Source organism: Tiliqua scincoides, chromosome 5 (genome assembly GCF_035046505.1).
Source record: "Tiliqua scincoides isolate rTilSci1 chromosome 5, rTilSci1.hap2, whole genome shotgun sequence".
Lineage (NCBI taxonomy): Eukaryota > Metazoa > Chordata > Lepidosauria > Squamata > Scincidae > Tiliqua > Tiliqua scincoides.
Genome location: NC_089825.1, coordinates 81,609,946 through 81,626,464, shown reverse-complemented (window position 1 = coordinate 81,626,464; position 16,519 = coordinate 81,609,946). Strand labels below are relative to the sequence as shown.

Sequence of the window (16,519 nt, the reverse complement as noted above, 5' to 3'; positions counted from 1 at the left end):
CTGTAAACTCTACTCTCAAGCTGGAAAATCATGATGGGGCATAAGGAAGGGTATGGTGTCTCAAGTAGATAAATTGAGAGTATAAAATATATCATAACTACCCTGACTGTAGTCTAATCTTGTGGTGTTCTCAGGTAATATGCATATCTTGACTTTGACAAACATTTGTTCCGAGTCCTTCACTGTCATAACTACCTCTTCATTCATCTTGGCAGAGTTCTGTATAAGTCAAAAGATTTGAGCATATTTCATGTTAAGAAATTGGTCCAAAACCATTACCTCTCATTTTGTTCTTGTCCTTTTCTGCCCCACTCTTACCTATGTTTCTGGTAATGGGAAGGATTCAGAACATTCAAAAAGGAGAATTTTTTTAAGTGGAGAATATTTTTTTAAAAATCATAAGGTCTGATGTAAATGCTCAGTGATTTGCCCAATGCAAAGTTACAGGCTCTGCTTCTAGATAAGATTTTAAGGAATGCTTCCCATTTCCAGTCTCAGAAACTGCTGGTACTGGCTCTTCTAGGACCTATAATTGTCCTGTCTAGTGCAGCCCCAAACAATGCCTGTAAAGTCTTCCAACAGCACAATTCTATGCATATCTACTCAGAAGTAAACCCCAATAAGTTCAATGGGACTTAGGTATGTATGTATGGGATTGCACCCTAATCTGCTATGACTCAGCTAAGAGTGTGTTCACACTGAGCTTTTAGTCAGCTTTCAGTGCTGTTTTTAGTCCTGGTTCCTATTCTTGGAAAGTTTGCAGGGGTTTCTTAATCAAAAGGGTTCTATCTCAGTAAGACACAGTACAGTTTAACCCTATTGTGCCTACTAGAGTATGCAGGCTTGTATTCAAATTCATGACTAGGGGCATCCTTTGTTCAATTCTGTTGTTTTGTTGATGCTTTTCTAAGTGTGATGTAGGATAGGTTCACAGCATTCAAGTGCATGTAAGGAGAAACTAAGAGGAAAGCCCTCAGTTTAATGAAACCTGAAGGTTTTTTGTGTGAATTAGCTGACATTATACAAAAGCTACTGTTGTGGCCTGTAGGAACAAGTGTTCCATAGCATATTAAGGGCCCAATCCTATCTAGTTTTCCAATGCCAGTGCAACTATGCCAGTGGGGCATGCACTGCATCGTGTGGTGGGGCAGCAGTCACAGAGGCCTCCTTAAGGTATGGGAACACTTGTTCCCTTACCTTGGGGCTGCATTGCAGCTCCACCAGTGCTGGAAAATTGGATCGGATTGGCCCCTAAGAGACTAAACGTAGGACTGCTTGTGTGCCAGAAATCCTACAGAAGCACAGAAAAAAGTCCAAAACATAATTTAAAACAAAATGCAAGTTTCTAACCCTTATGACTTCAGAACTTGGTGTCCATGCCTGTTGAAATATCAGAAGTCAGGAGGAGAGAATGAATAAGACTTCTGGTAGTTGACCGTTGGGTTTCAGAATATTGCATAACTCCCCCTGCTCCCCATTCCCCATGCTCAGCAAAATTTGTAAAAAGAAAATGCTGAATTACTTGTGTTAAATTAGCAAATTTGTGTAAACTGAAATTATTTCATAATTCAACATTTCTTTGTTCAAAATTTGGGATTACCTTGGCATAGAATGTCTGCTTTATTTAGCACAGAATATATTCATTGCCCTTCAGGATTATTGTAGCACATGCTTTCATAGACAAAAGCCTCTTTCATCAGATGCATGGACTGAGATATCTGATACTAGTTGTGTATACGCATGATGGGCTAGTTTATCCTGCACTGTACTTCAGCCTATATTTATATAAAATGTTCCTGCAGCTTCTCAGTTTACTTTGTGTATCTACACAAAGGTGTGTAGTATTGAGAAGTAAAAGTAATGAAAGTAATGAGAATGATATTTTTAAAATTCTTTTATTGAAAAATTTTACAGTTGAATATTTTCTCCTTCTAAGTATGCACCTTGTGAATGTACCAATGCTCCCAGCGATTTTTCCATTCTTCGTAACATCCCTGAAAGTCTTCAAGTGGGATGACGTTCAGAGCCTGCATAGTGGCTCTTTGAACATTATCCACGCTATCAAAATGATGTCCTTTCAAACCATTCTTCGTCTTTGGGAATGTGAAAAAGCCACAAGGAACCAAGTTGGGGCTGTAGGATGGATGGGGAAGCACCGTGTTGTGTTTTTCAGCCAAAAAATCTTTGACAGCCAAAGCACTGTGACTTGATCCGTTGTTGTGATGAAGGATTCAGGTTGAGCTGATCTCAGGACACACACAAAAAACTCTTTGTCTCAAGCAATCAAGAACTTGTTCAGATGATAGTGCAGCTTCTTCATAAGCTTTTCTCACCATTTCCAAAGTTTCTGATGCACTTTGAACCAATTTCACACAAAACTTTATCACATACCACTGTTCCTAACTCACTTGCATTTTTCTTAATACGAAGCACTTGAAAAGGGTGTCACAAAAAAGAATGTCTCAGGGCTGGAATGCAACTGATCAGTGTTCTAACGCAGGGGTGTCCAAACCTTTTGGCAGGAGGGCCACATCATCTCTCTGACACTATGTTGGGGGCCAGGGAAAAAAGAATTAATTTACATTTCAAATTTGAATAAATTTACATACATTAATATATTAGAGATGGAACTTCTATGACTGAATGAAGGTTTTGCAATAGCTCAAGGTTTACAAAAGGCCTTGCACAAAGCAAGGTTGGTCTTTCCCTTGCTGCCACTTCTGCATCACAAATGTGAAACAGCAAGTAGTGGAGGGAGCCCTCATCCTACAGCTCATGTGAAAGGTTGAACAGTCACCCTCATGCTGAGAGCACTTGCATTGGGCAATCTTGGGCTCCAGCAAGTCTCCAGAGGGCCTGAGTCTCATTGGAGACTGGGGGCTTCCCGTGGGCCACATTGGGAGTCCCTGAGGGCCACAAGTGGCCCCCGGGCCAGGGTTTGGGCACCCCTGTTCTAACGTGTACCTGGCACCCCACCCCAAGTGACCTTGGCCGGCTTCTCCCTTCACAGAGCCCTTCTTGAGTGTAGGACCTTTGTTTTCATTACTTTCTGGACACACTTTGTATATCTTTACTAAAGATGTGAAAGCCCAGGGGAGAAAACCAGTGTGCCACCCAAATTTTTCTAGTAGTAAACAAGTTAATGCATTTTTTCTGTTTCTGTATACAGATGAGGCCTTCATATCCACAGATCCTATATCCGCGGATCCGGATCAGCGTGGGTCCCCCCGGCTTTCATTAAGCCAGACGTGGCCCAACCTGAGCCCTCCAGAGGCCACACGCATCTGCCCACGGCCTCTGTGGGCTTCAGAACAGCTGTTTTAGCAAAAAACAACAACACAACTTTCATTTTCTGGAGGGAAACCAGAAGTGTATTTTTTGCCATGGAGGCCTTCCCCAGACCTCAGAATGCCTTATAAGGGCAAAAAAGACACTTCTGTTGGGTTTTTTTTGCCAAAACGGCCATTCTGAAATGCAGAGGCCATAGGCAAACAGATCCCCTATGGATACTGAGGCCTCACCTGTAATCCTGACATTCTCCAGTATAGAGAAAGGTTTTCATGTTTAGATACTTGAAAAAATCCCTTTTATTTACAATGATATTGATAGTTTCTATTTTCAGTTGTTGGTTTTTTCCCCCTATTTTCACAACTGGCAAGATAGTAAGGTGTTTAGCTATAGTCGCCCCTCATTTTACATGCAGTTGACTTGCGAGAATTGAACTACTCACAGCTGGCAAATGAAAAAACTCCAGAAAAACAGTTTAAATAGTGCAGTTGGTTCCACTTGCCATTCCACTCACTAAATATGTGGCTGTGAGTGAGCTTAAGATCGGAGAATGAAGCTGCTGTTCCCTCAGTCTCGGTTATAGCCTGTCTCTCATCATTTTTAAAGAGACAGTATGTATTTTCTGGATGTACACAATTTTAGCTTTACATAGGATATAACCCTTGAGTAAGACAAGGGGGGTGACTGTACTTTGAACTGCAACAATGTGCTTCTCCATCTCTAACACTGGCTAAATTCGTAATTTAATTTTTGCATGTATTTCAATATTGCATGTATTTCAATTTTCCTGTAAATGTCTTTGTTTTCCAAAAAGAAAGAAAAACCATTCTCTTCTTCCCCCCCCCCCCCCCCGATTCCTTAGGCCTGGCCTCACTCACATTACCTGGACTTCTATCCCAGAAGCAATATCTCCTCCTAACAAAATCTGTGTGTCACTGACTGAATGATCCCTACTGTTCTAAATAAAATCTAAGATTGTTTGAACTCATGAATTTTGATAGTATATATTATATTTGTGTAACAGTGTAATTGTTTAGAATTAAGTTTCATTGTGTTGTAATAGCAAACTGACTTGGTTATTTGTAATTGGAATTAGAGAATCTCTCTATTACAATTGTACAATAATAAATTCCTCAAAAGGAAACATGACATATTAAGATGTAGATGGTTTCAGTAATTAATCTTTGTTACAGTTCTACTGAATGGTCCTTTAAAATAGTTGACCAAGTTTTTTATTTAACTGGTTAAATGAGCAAGCCCAGTTCACATTTTATGTTTCAGGGCTTAATCTTGGCAATGAAAACAACCTGCCAGTCCAAACTCTTATGAATATCCACCAAAGTCAAGCCCAGTTGCTAAGAAATTGGGTTTTAAAAAACAATATAAAATGCCAATATTTAGTTCTTTTTATGTGTATATTTGTTAACAGAATATTCTCCTTCCTGGATGTGGTCACGCTATGTCGCTGTGCTCAGGTCTCCAGGGTAAGAATGTTTGCATACCAGTACTGGTAAGGTTTTAACTGCTTGTCTCTTGGGCTCCTCCAGTTTGCCATCTTGTTTCAAAGCCAGGAAAGCATTGACTAGAATCACTAGTTCATGTAATTAACATGTGTTCTCCACCCCTACCCCATTAGTTTTGTATCATTATACCTGAGATTTTCACAGAGTTATTAAGTCTTCCTTAGTTTTAGTTCCAGCTAGATTGATCTAACTGGATTTGGTTATATATTTGGGATTTTCACAAAGTGATCTCACAAAGCACCTCTTTTGAATAGTAGGAAAATCTTGGGCTTTTGTTTGATGCTCCTCTCCTGTAGGGGTCTGTGCACATGTCTAGCATGTCAAGAATCTCATGGTAGGAAGATGTTTTCCATACATAGTGAGCAGAGATCAAGCCTCTCCCCTCAACTTGCAAACTGGCTGCAGAGATTTCTCCTCATCTACAATTCCTTTTTGCAATAGAATTCAGTTCCTTCCACTGACTTCTTTGAAAGACATGAAGACATTATATAGGATAGCATTTTGGAAGATTGCAGAGAGCCTTGATGATCTCTTATTGCCTACTCACACAGACAATGTGCTGTTTTTGGTTGACCCTAGAGATCACAGCCTTGGGGTGTGTGTGTGTTACTTAAAATATGTCATCCCTAAAGGGAGAAGGAGGAGATGACACATTTGTCATGATCTGTAACAGGGGAGGTGGGTTTAAATGTGATCTTGTGATTTCACATTCATTGGTTTGCTTCTCTAACAAGTTTGTAGGATGTTTGTACAGGTCGCACCTCCCTATCAGTGGATTTGAGACCCACATTTTTAACTAACCATGAGTTCCTAACCCATGTATTTGACCGAACCTGAACCCTCTGAACGCGACCAGAGCTGTGCTCTGGCTGCATCTGGAGGACCTTCTGAGGCCTCCAGAAGGCTGAAAATCATCACTTTCCATTTTTGGCTGGAAACCAGAAGTGACTATTTTCAGCCTTCCAGAGGCTGGAACACAGCTCCAGTCATGTTCAGAGGGTCTGAAGTGCCAAGAGCTGCAAATTTGATTATTCCCAGGTTTCCAGGAATGGAACCCCTGCAAATGTCAAGGCACACCTGTACATAAAACAAATTATAACCATGTTTATACTGGTAGTATTTGAATAAGTGTTGCAGTAAGAACTATTCATGCTTAGCGGCCATGTTCTATGAAGAATTTCATCTGAACTGTTGGTGACTGCCCAGGAAAGTAATCTTTAAGGGTTTTGGTGTATAGTTCTATGGAAACATTAACTCTGTAAGCATCTATAGTGAAATGGGCAAATTCCATGTTTGGGATTATTAGGAAAGGGATTGAACTTAAAATTGTCATTATACTAATGACTTTATAAATCTATCACGTGGTTGATTTTGGAATACTGTGTAAATTCTGATCACTCAGGTAAGCTATTGCATAACTGGGGAAGATGGAGAAAGGGGCAACCGAAATAATCTTAGGGATTATGGCACATTCCCTGTGAGGAAAAGCTAACACATCTGGGGTTTATTAGTTTTGGAAAAAATGTCTACTATAAAATGGAACATGATAGAGCTTTATACAATTATGGATGATGTGGAGGGCTTTATTTTTTGCCATATCTTTTAACAATTGATTAGCATTAGATTCAGGAGAAGCAAAATAAGCACTTCACATATTGCGCTGTGTGATAAGTTTACAGAATGCATTGCTGCAGGGCATGGTGATGGCCACTGGCTTAGATAGCTCTAAAAGGAATTGGACACATTCATGATGGACAAGTTGCTCAACAGCTGTTAGGCATGTTAGTTCAGTGAAACCTCCATGTTCAGAGGTAGTATGCCCCTGAATGCCAAATGCTGAAAATATACAAGAGAGAGTTATTGTCTTCATGTCCTGCTTGTGGGCTTCTTGGAGTCATGTTTCCAACATGATGTTGAATTAATGGCCCTTCGGTCTGATTCAGTAGGTCTCTCATGTTCTATGCTTCTTTGCTTTCCCTCAACTACTGTTTCCCCTCCTCCCCACATGACTTTACATTGCCTGTTCTGCTCCCGGTTTCCTCAGAAAGTATTTATTTTAAAGATTTATACTTATGACAAGTAGTAATGACATTAGGGCAAAGGAGTGAGTTTTAAAGTACATACCCAAAATACCTTTCTGTGAAATACTGTGTGGAGAATCTCAGGGCATAGAATGGGCTACAAGGCATGGGGCCAAGCAAATTAGTGCAGTTGAGAGGGTGCAAGTTCACATGGGCTTATGTCATACTTTAAGGTGTGATGCACTCACCTTATTGAAACAAAAAAGTACAAATTAGTTGATCCTCCTTGATAACACACCCATCTTTTGGGGTGGCAGAGGAGGAGGGCAGGGGTATGCCTGACTCAAGGAAAATAGAAATTGCCTTATACCGTCAGACCACTGGTCCTTCTAGCTCAATATTGTCAACATTTATTGCCAGTGGCTCTCCAAGGTTTCAGGCAGGAATTTCTGTCTGCCTTGTTTGATGTTGGGGATTGAATGTGGAACATTCTGCACACAAGCAGATACTTTTCCATTGAGCTATGGCCATTTCCTGAACTATGGCATTGAAGGAGAGTTGCTTCTTTCTCTCTTTGCAACTTCTCAAATCTCCCTTAAGAAGGCCTGCTTTCCACTTTGACAGACTGAGCCATCATCTGAACTAAAACAGCACAGCATAGATCAAGTAAATTACAGTGTTCACTGCAAAGTATGGTTTGTAACCCAGGTGCTTGTGTGTATTCATAAAGTTGTCACAGTTGCGGGTAATAGCAGGTCCATATATATATGCTCTCCATAGATTCTGAGCACTGGTTTATATAAAGATTTAAATGTTCAACAAAACTGGAAACAACTAATTTAAACATTCAGCAGTACAATTGTCACTAGAAATTGCTGTTGCGTAGTTGGGACCTTTCCCACATGTTTCTGCTGGATCTCTTGAGAAGTATGTTACCAAGGGTCTGTAGTCCTCCTGTGCATTTGAACTGGACTAAAGTTATCACTTACTTTACATTTTTCCTGAATCAACTGTACATCTGATTTTCTTTTCTCTGCCTTCTTCCCTTTCATTATAGGCCTGGAATGTCCTGGCCCTGGATGGGAGCAACTGGCAGCGCATTGACCTATTTGATTTCCAGCGGGACATTGAGGTATAATTAAGTGGCATGAAAAAACCCATTTCTCTAGTTAAACTGTAATTATGGCACTATATAAGATTAGTGACACCCTGTGTAACCTTTTGCAGCTCTCCCCAGAGACAGAAATCATTAATTTTTAGTTCCTAGCTCCAGGGATCTTTTAAAGCTGTGGCAGCAGTTCAGATGCTGAATTATTTTGTCTCTGTTTTTATTTCTGTGGAAATATATGCGTTCTGATCCGTGCATTCTATTTTACATGGATCCTTAATTTAAAAAAAATATATATAGTAAGATATTTTCTGTGTAATAGATTTGAGGGTGCAATCCCCATTTAGCAGATCCAGGCAACTTATTCCTTGGTCAGTACTCTTGCAGAAATACTGCACCTTAAGGTACTCCCTACTATTAAGCAGGACATTTCACATGGGAGGATTTGGGGTACCATTAAGGGGCAGCAAATTATTATTTAGTTGTATTTTACCAACATGGGGTGCCATTTGGATTTTGTACTCTTCTGGCAAACTGCTTGGCCTTTTGGAAACACGAGGCTACGACAGTTTTGTCCACCATGGATGTGCCACTAGTGTATGTCCTTGGCGCACTTAGCCAAATTGGTTGATTCCCCCACCCCAGCACTCAAATCCAAACCATCTGGTGTGACTTAGCAACTCCTGGCATCAACTTTAAACCTGAGTGTTACCATCAGGAGCTCTTAAACTGTGTAACAGAGAATTTGTCAAAATCACCTTTCTGTGGCACAAAACAGTTCTTTGAGCTTTCCCATGTAGTAACATTGTAGGTCAATCATATGACCCGTGAGTTCACAGCTGACTGCTCTTTTCTGTCATACTGATAGTTTTTGTCAGCTTTGTGCGTTCATGTAAGTATTTCATGTTCATGTAAGTAAGTGTAAGTAAAGTGGTTGTCTGCGGACTCTCTCTTTCCGAGTTTGTGCTTGAGGAAGAGAGTCTGCAGACAAAGAACAGTGAAGGTGGGTTGAATGACAGCAAGTCAAATTACGATTGTGTCTTTGCCAGGAGCATTCAGGTGACCAATTCCCTATGGGTAAAGAGGAATCTGGGCAGCACAGAGATTGTGTGAATTAGTCCGATTCAACCATTTATGTATCAAGTACATGCTAGGCATTTTAGAGAATACAAAGTACTGTAAAATAGGGGAGGAGGGGTTAAGGAAGGAGAGATGGCACTGAGATGTTTTATCAAAGAAATGGGGTTTGAGTAAAGTTGTTTGCTAATCAGGGTCCATGAAGGGGATCCAGGATACATTTGTACCTGGGACCAGGGTCAAAAAGGGAACCCAGTAGCCAAAGGAGGCAGAAATTTCCTTGGATCTTACATTTTCCTGTCTCACCCACTGCCCACATTGCTGCCCACATGGGATGCTGGGGCACTGCCGTGGGTGTGCAGTGGCTGCAGCTACCACAACCATATGAGCTGGGCTGAGGAATGTGTACATGACACTTCTTAACACAGTGTCAAATCTGGGAGGAAACTGGCCTGCTGCTGTAGCTCTTTGGCTTGTGGATCTGCCTACCATGGCGAAGTGTGTAGGAGCTCAGGGCTGCAACTGCAGGACTACAGCTGCTGCAGAAGTAAGTTTTGGTACACATAGGACACTTTCTGTTCTAGTGTGAGTCTAAATATGACGATGCTAATTTTTTGCAATGATTTTCTGTATTTAAAAGACTTTAGAGGGACTTAGGAGTGTGTTTGGGTTTCCATATTACTGTATCTAGCTGCTGATGCCATGTGGGCAGGTAGACCTTGACTCTGCATCAGGAAACCTGGTAAACCTGGGCTCCAAATACTATTCTGGCTGTCACCACCCTCCCCCTGCTCTGTTTGCCCTCTCTCCTCCCCCTTTGAGAAGGGGCCCAAAAGAAACTTTGTAACCCCCTGATAAAATTCCTCTTGAAGACCCTAGCATGGATAAGCAAGGCATTTTAGAACTATCTGATCTATCTGAAGAACCCACCAATTGTATTTTCTTCCTGGTCTTCATCTTACAGGGTCGTGTGGTGGAAAATATTTCTAAAAGATGTGGGGGTTTCTTGCGAAAATTGAGCCTACGTGGATGCCTAGGTGTGGGAGACAACGCATTAAGGTAGTGAGGCTTCGCTGGTTTTTTTACCTGGGGGGGCAACACAGTTTTATTTTTGTATCCAACATAAATCTAGAGCATGGGGGGGCACAAGCGCAAGTTACTTTGAGATGCAATATGCAAAGGTAAACGTTTTCAAAAAATTGACTTCTGTTTCTGTAATAGAAGTATATTTAGTAAATTATAATCCAGTAAGCATAGAGTGCTGCTTTCAGACCAAAGGAGACCTGGGTTCAAATGCACACTTCATATACTACCTAGGATTGTATGGTTGCTGCTGCCTCATTGCTTCTTCCAAGTCGTTCTTTGCATACCGCTCTAGCCACAGCTACCCCAGTAAGAGGATTTGTCACTAGTGTGGTGCACAGCCATTGCATAGCAGCACTTGTGCCACTGGGCCATATCCCTGAAAATTCACTTTCAGCTTAGTCCTAACTTTCCATTGCCAATTCAGGCACAATGCAGCTCCAAGGTAAGGGAACAAATGTTCCCCACCACAGAATGCAGTGTGTGCCCCGTTGGAATGGCTGCATCAGCGCTGAAAATTATTTAGGATTACACAGTTGGGTTTATAATGGCTTGGGTAAGTTGCCTTGTCTATTCAGTAGACATAATAGTGACTTATTTTACTGATAGTCATCTGTTCATTGAAGGGTCTCTGGCAAGTAATTATGAGGAACGCATGGAAATGTTCCAATATGTCTTTTATTATCTCAAGTCCTGCTAAAATGTAGTATGCTTGGGTGAAGATGCATGGCTGTCTTTTCAGGATATGGATTTGAGTGCTGCCTAAGTCACTTCCATAATCTGTGGGGAAGGTGTGGGTATGCTATTGCTGGACTAGGGCTTGTCCCAGTGCTCAGCAAAGCCCGCCACCACAAGCAACAAGAGGATAAGCTTAACCTGTTTTTAAGAAGATGGAGTAGCAATCCTCCCCTTGGCCAGTTTGGGGTCCTTACTTGAAAGGTGACTTGCCAGACCGTTGATGTGCCACCATGCGACTCTAATAATCTAATATAGGCAATCAGGGGAAGTGTCCACGTTGGGGTGAGTTTCAGCCAACTTTTTCCTACTTCCACCTGTCTTTCAGACACAGGGTTGCATGAGTTTGCTTTACCTGGCTAATGTTTGAGTATGGTATACTAAGGGTATGTCCAGGTATCACCTACAGTGTTCACAGTGGTTTAATATTGTGCAGTACTCAGGACCTGGTTAGAGATGTCAGTGTTACGGAGCCGTTGGGAAACAGTGATCATGCTGTGATCCGTTTCGACATGCACTTCAGGGGAAGAATACCGGGCAAATCTCTCACAAAAACCCTTGACTTCCGACAGGCGGACTTCCCTCAAATGAGGAGGCTGGTTAGAAGGAGGTTGAAAGGGAAGGTAAAAAGAGTCCAATCTCTCCAGAGTGCATGGAGGCTGCTTAAAACAACAGTAATAGAGGCCCAGCGGAAGTGTATACCACAAAGGAAGAAGGGCTCCACTAAATCCAGGAGGGTGCCCGCATGGCTAACCAGCCAAGTTAGAGAGGCCGTAAAGGGCAAGGAAGCTTCCTTCCTTAAATGGAAGTCTTGCCCTAATGAAGAGAATAAAAAGGAACATAAACTGTGGCAAAAGAAATGTAAGAAGGTGATACGGGAGGCCAAGCGAGACTATGAGGAACACATGGCCAGCAACATTAAGGGGAATAATAAAAGCTTCTTCAAATATGTTAGAAGCAGGAAACCCGCCAGAGAAGCGGTTGGCCCTCTGGATGGTGAGGGAGGGAAAGGAGAGATAAAAGGAGACTTGGAGATGGCAGAGAAATTGAGAGTTCTTTGCATCTGTTTTCACGGCAGAAGACCTCGGGCAAATACCGCTGCCCGAACGGCCCCTCCTGACCAAGGAATTAAGTCAGATAGAGGTTGAAAGAGAAGATGTTTCAGACCTCACTGATAAATTAAAGATCAAAAAGTCACTGGGCCCAGATGGCATCCACCCAAGAGTTATTAAGGAATTAAAGAATGAAGTTGCTAATCTCTTGACTGAAATATGCAACTTGTCCCTCAAAACAGCCATGGTGCCAGAGGATTAGAGGATAGCAAATGTCATACCAATCTTTAAAAAGGGAAAGAGGGGGGACCCGGGAAACTATAGGCTGGTCAGCCTAACACCTATACCGGGTAAGATGATGGAATGCCTCATCAAAGATAGAATCTCAAAACACATAGACGAACAGGCCTTGCTGATGGAGAATCAGCATGGCTTCTGTAAGGATAAGTCTTGCCTCACGAACCTTTTAGAATTCTTTGAAAAGGTCAACAGGCATGTGGATGCAGGAGAACCCATTATATATCTGGACTTTCAGAAGCCGTTCGACACGGTCCCTCACCAAAGGGAAAACTTTGGTGAAAACTCCACAGTCAGGGAATTAGAGGACAGGTCCTCTCCTGGATTGAGTCCTGTTTGAAGACCAGGAAGCAGAGAGTGGGTGTCAATGGGCAATTTTCACAATGGAGAGAGGTGAAAAGCGATGTGCCCCAAGGATCTATCCTGGGACTAGTGCTTTTCAACCTCTTCATAAATGACCTGGAGACAGGGTTGAGCAGTGAGGTGGCAAAGTTTGCAGACGACACCAAACTTTTCTGAGTGGTGAAGACCAGAAGCGATTGTGATGAGCTCCAGAAGGATTTCTCCAAACTGGCAGAATGGACAGCAAAATGGCAGATGCATTTCAGTGTAAGTAATGTAAAGTCATGCACACTGGGGCAAAAAAATCAAAACTTCACATATAGGCTGATGGGTTCTGAGCTGTCTGTGACAGATCAGGAGAGAGATCTTGGGGTGGTGGTGGACAGGTCGATGAAAGTGTCGACCCAATGTGCGGCGGCAGTGAAGGAGGCCAATTCTATGCTTGGGATCATTAGGAAGGGTATTGAGAACAAAATGGCTAGTATTATAATGCCGTTGTACAAATCTATGGTAAGGCCACACCTGGAGTATTGTGTCCAGTTCTGGTCGCCACATCTCAAAAAAGACATAGTGGAAATGGAAAAGGTGCAAAAGAGAGCGACTAAGATGATTACGGGGCTGGGGCACCTTCCTTATGAGGAAAGGCTACGGCGTTTGGGCCTCTTCAGCCTAGAAATGAGACGCTTGAGGGGGGACATGATTGAGACATACAAAATTATGCAGGGAATGGACAGAGTGGATAGGGAGATGCTCTTTACACTCTCACATAATACCAGAACCAGGGGACATCTACTAAAATTGAGTGTTGGGAGGGTTAGGGCAGACAAAAGAAAATATTTCTTTACTCAGCGTGTGGTTGGTCTGTGGAACTCCTTGCCGCAGGATGTAGTGACGGAATCTGGCCTGGATGCCTTTAAAAGGGGATTGGACAAGTTTCTGCAGGAAAAATCCATTATGGGTAAACAAGCCATGATGTGTATGTGCAACCTCCTGATTTTAGAAATGGGCTATGTCTGAATGCCAGATGCAAGGGAGGGCACCAGGATGCAGGTCTCTTGTTATCTGGTGTGCTCCCTGGGGCATTTGTTGGGCCTCTGTGAGATACGGGAAGCTGGGCTAGATGGGCCTGTGGCCTGATCCAGTGGGGCTGTTCTTATGAGATCACTACAGCTCTCCCTTCACTGGATTGTATGTAGGTATTTTCTTGTTCCTCTCTGAAGTGATGGTGGTTTTATGAAGTTAGGAGTTACTGGACAGAAGATTTTCTTAATTCTTGCATAGTAGATGCAGGGTTAGATCCTGAAATGCTGAGCTTCAAAATGTGACTTTAGTATTCTTTCAGAGGTATAATGCAGGAGACCACCTCCACCCCACAAACAGTGTCAGTTCAGATATCGCAGCCAATCCTAGTTTAGTCATTGGGAATGAAGGCTCACATGCTCTTTTGCCACTTGTATGGACCAGTTACTTCCACTTTTCAGTAACCATACTTTGTCTGTAGATGAAAATCAGAACCCTACTTTAAAATATGTTTTCTGGTCATGGCTTGTTGTTGTTGTTGTTGTTTTAGAACAGCCCCACTGTTAGGACCAGCCCAAAAAGAAAGGGCACCTGATGCACCAGTGAAATTCTGTCTCTCCACAATGTGTTCATTCTGCTGCCTCCCTGGGAATTGAGTCAGGGACAATGAAGAGGTGCCACTGCCTTCTTTTGCACTCTGTAGCAGCAACAAGAAAGGATACTGCTGCTCACCTCCTCCTGCCCTGATGTCATGCAGCTTATCTGTTTCTCCGTCTCATTCTGTTTTAAAACAGGGTGGCATAGTGCAGCTGGAACAAGGAAGCAGGAGAAGCAGGCGGTGGTTCTCTCAGCTTCCTTGTTCTGATCCTGAGCAGATCAAAAGGAAAGTGGTAAGGGAGTAGGTGGCAACTGGGTGAGATGGCTGTGAAGATAGCCATTGACACTAGGTGCCACCTATGCCCATCTGCTGCTCAGGGCAGCTTGTTTCACCTTGCCTCAGTCATCACTGAACCAACCTTGCTATGGTTACCATCATGCATACATTTAGCCTGATATGGATGTCATGGCAAACTATTTCTGCCATGAACAGAGGGAGCACATGATCCTGCAGCCCATTTCCAGTGGCCAAGCAATGGTTTGACTGTAGCTTCTGAACTGGACTACTATCTAAGCCTACATGGGAGGTTCAGTTTCCCAGTCTGTAAACTGAAGCTACTCATGTAATTTTGCAGGATCATTGTGGGGACAATGAGGTAAACATTGCAATATGTTACAGTAGTAGTTGGCAACCTTCAGTCCCAAATGACTATGGTATCGCACTCTGAATGGTGGTTCTGGCACAGCATCTAGTGTGGCTGAAAAAGCCAATTTGGGAGTGACAATCCCTTCCACACTGGGAGCAAGTGCAGTCTGTCCCTGGTCTGTCTCCCTGGCTATGGGCCTTCCTTCTTTGCCTCTTAGCCTCAGACTGTTGGCCAAGTGTCTCTTCAAACTGGGAAAGGCCATACTGCACAGCCTGCCTCCAAGCGGGCCACTCAGAGGCCAGGGTTTCCCACCTGTTGAGGTCCACTCCTAAGGCCTTCAGATCCCTCTTGCAGATGTCCTTGTATCGCAGCTGTGGTCTACCTGTAGCGCGCTTTCCTTGCACAAGTTCTCCATAGAGGAGATCCTTTGGGATCCGGCCATCATCCATTCTCACGACATGACTGAGCCAATGCAGACATCTGTGTTTCAGCAGTGCATACATGCTAGGGATTCGAGCTCGTTCCAGAACTGTGTTGTTTGGAACTTTGTCCTGCCAGGTGATGCCGAGGATGCGTCAGATGCAGCGCATGTGGAAAGCGTTCAGTTTCCTCTCCTGTTGTGAGCGAAGAGTCCATGATTCGCTGCGGTACAGAAGTATACTCAGGATGCAAGCTCTGTAGACCTGGATCTTGGTGTGTTCCGTCAGCTTCTTGTTGGACCAGACACCCTTTGTGAGTCTGGAAAAACGTGGTAGCTGCTTTACCAATGCGTTTGTTTAGCTCAGTATCGAGAGAAAGTGTCAGAGATCGTTGAGCCAAGGTACACAAAGTCATGGACAACCTCCAGTTCATGCGCAGAGATTGTGATGCAGGGAGGTGAGTCCACATCCTGAACCATGACCTGTGTTTTCTTCAGGCTGATCGTCAGTCCAATATCTTGGCAGGCCTTGCTAAAACGATCCATGAGCTGCTGGAGATCTTTGGCAGAGTGGGTAGTGACAGCTGCATCGTCGGCAAAGAGGAAGTCACGCAGACATTTCAGCTGGACTTTGGACTTTGCTCTCAGTCTGGAGAGGTTGAAGAGCTTTCCATCGGATATGGTCCGGAGATAGATGCCTTTTGTTGCAGTTCCAAAGGCATGCTTCAGCAGGACAGCGAAGAAAATCCCAAACAAGGTTGGGTGAAAGAACAAGGCCCTGCTTCACTCCGCTTCAGATGTCAGAGGGGTCTCATGTGGAGCCATCGAAGACAACAGTGCCCTTCATGTCCTTGTGGAAAGATCTGATGATGCTGAGGAGCCTGGGTGGACATCCAGTCTTGGGGAGGATCTTGAAGAGGCCGTCCCTGCTGACCAGGTCGAAAGCCTTCGTGAGATCTATGAAGGCTATGAAGAGTGGCTGTCGTTGTTCCCTGCATTTCTCCTGCAGCTGTCTAAGGGAGAATACCATATCAGTGGTGGACCTGTTGGCTCGGAATCCGCACTGCGATTCTGAATAGATGCTCTCTGCAAGTACCTGGAGCCTACCTTTAGTGCAACTTGGGCAAACAGCTTTCCTACAACGCTAAGGAGAGAGATGCCACGGTAGTTGTTACAGTCACCCCTGTCACCTTTGTTCTTGTACGGCGTGATGATGTTTGCATCCCTCAAGTTTTGAGGTACTCCACCTTCTCTCCAGCAGAGACAGGATTTCATGCAGCTAAGTGATGATAATCTCTTTGCACCACTTTA

At 43.3% G+C, this 16,519-nt stretch overlaps 1 protein-coding gene across 1 annotated transcript in view; it reads left to right on the top strand.

Moving 5' to 3' along the window:
• FBXL20 (F-box and leucine rich repeat protein 20) overlaps positions 1-16,519 on the top strand; it is a 101,077-nt gene that overhangs the window by 62,152 nt on the left and 22,406 nt on the right. The window contains exons 3-5 of the mRNA XM_066627333.1: positions 4,718-4,772; positions 7,890-7,964; positions 9,982-10,076. Coding sequence (XP_066483430.1) covers positions 4,718-4,772; positions 7,890-7,964; positions 9,982-10,076 — 225 coding nt within the window. The remainder of the gene's footprint in view (positions 1-4,717; positions 4,773-7,889; positions 7,965-9,981; positions 10,077-16,519) is intronic.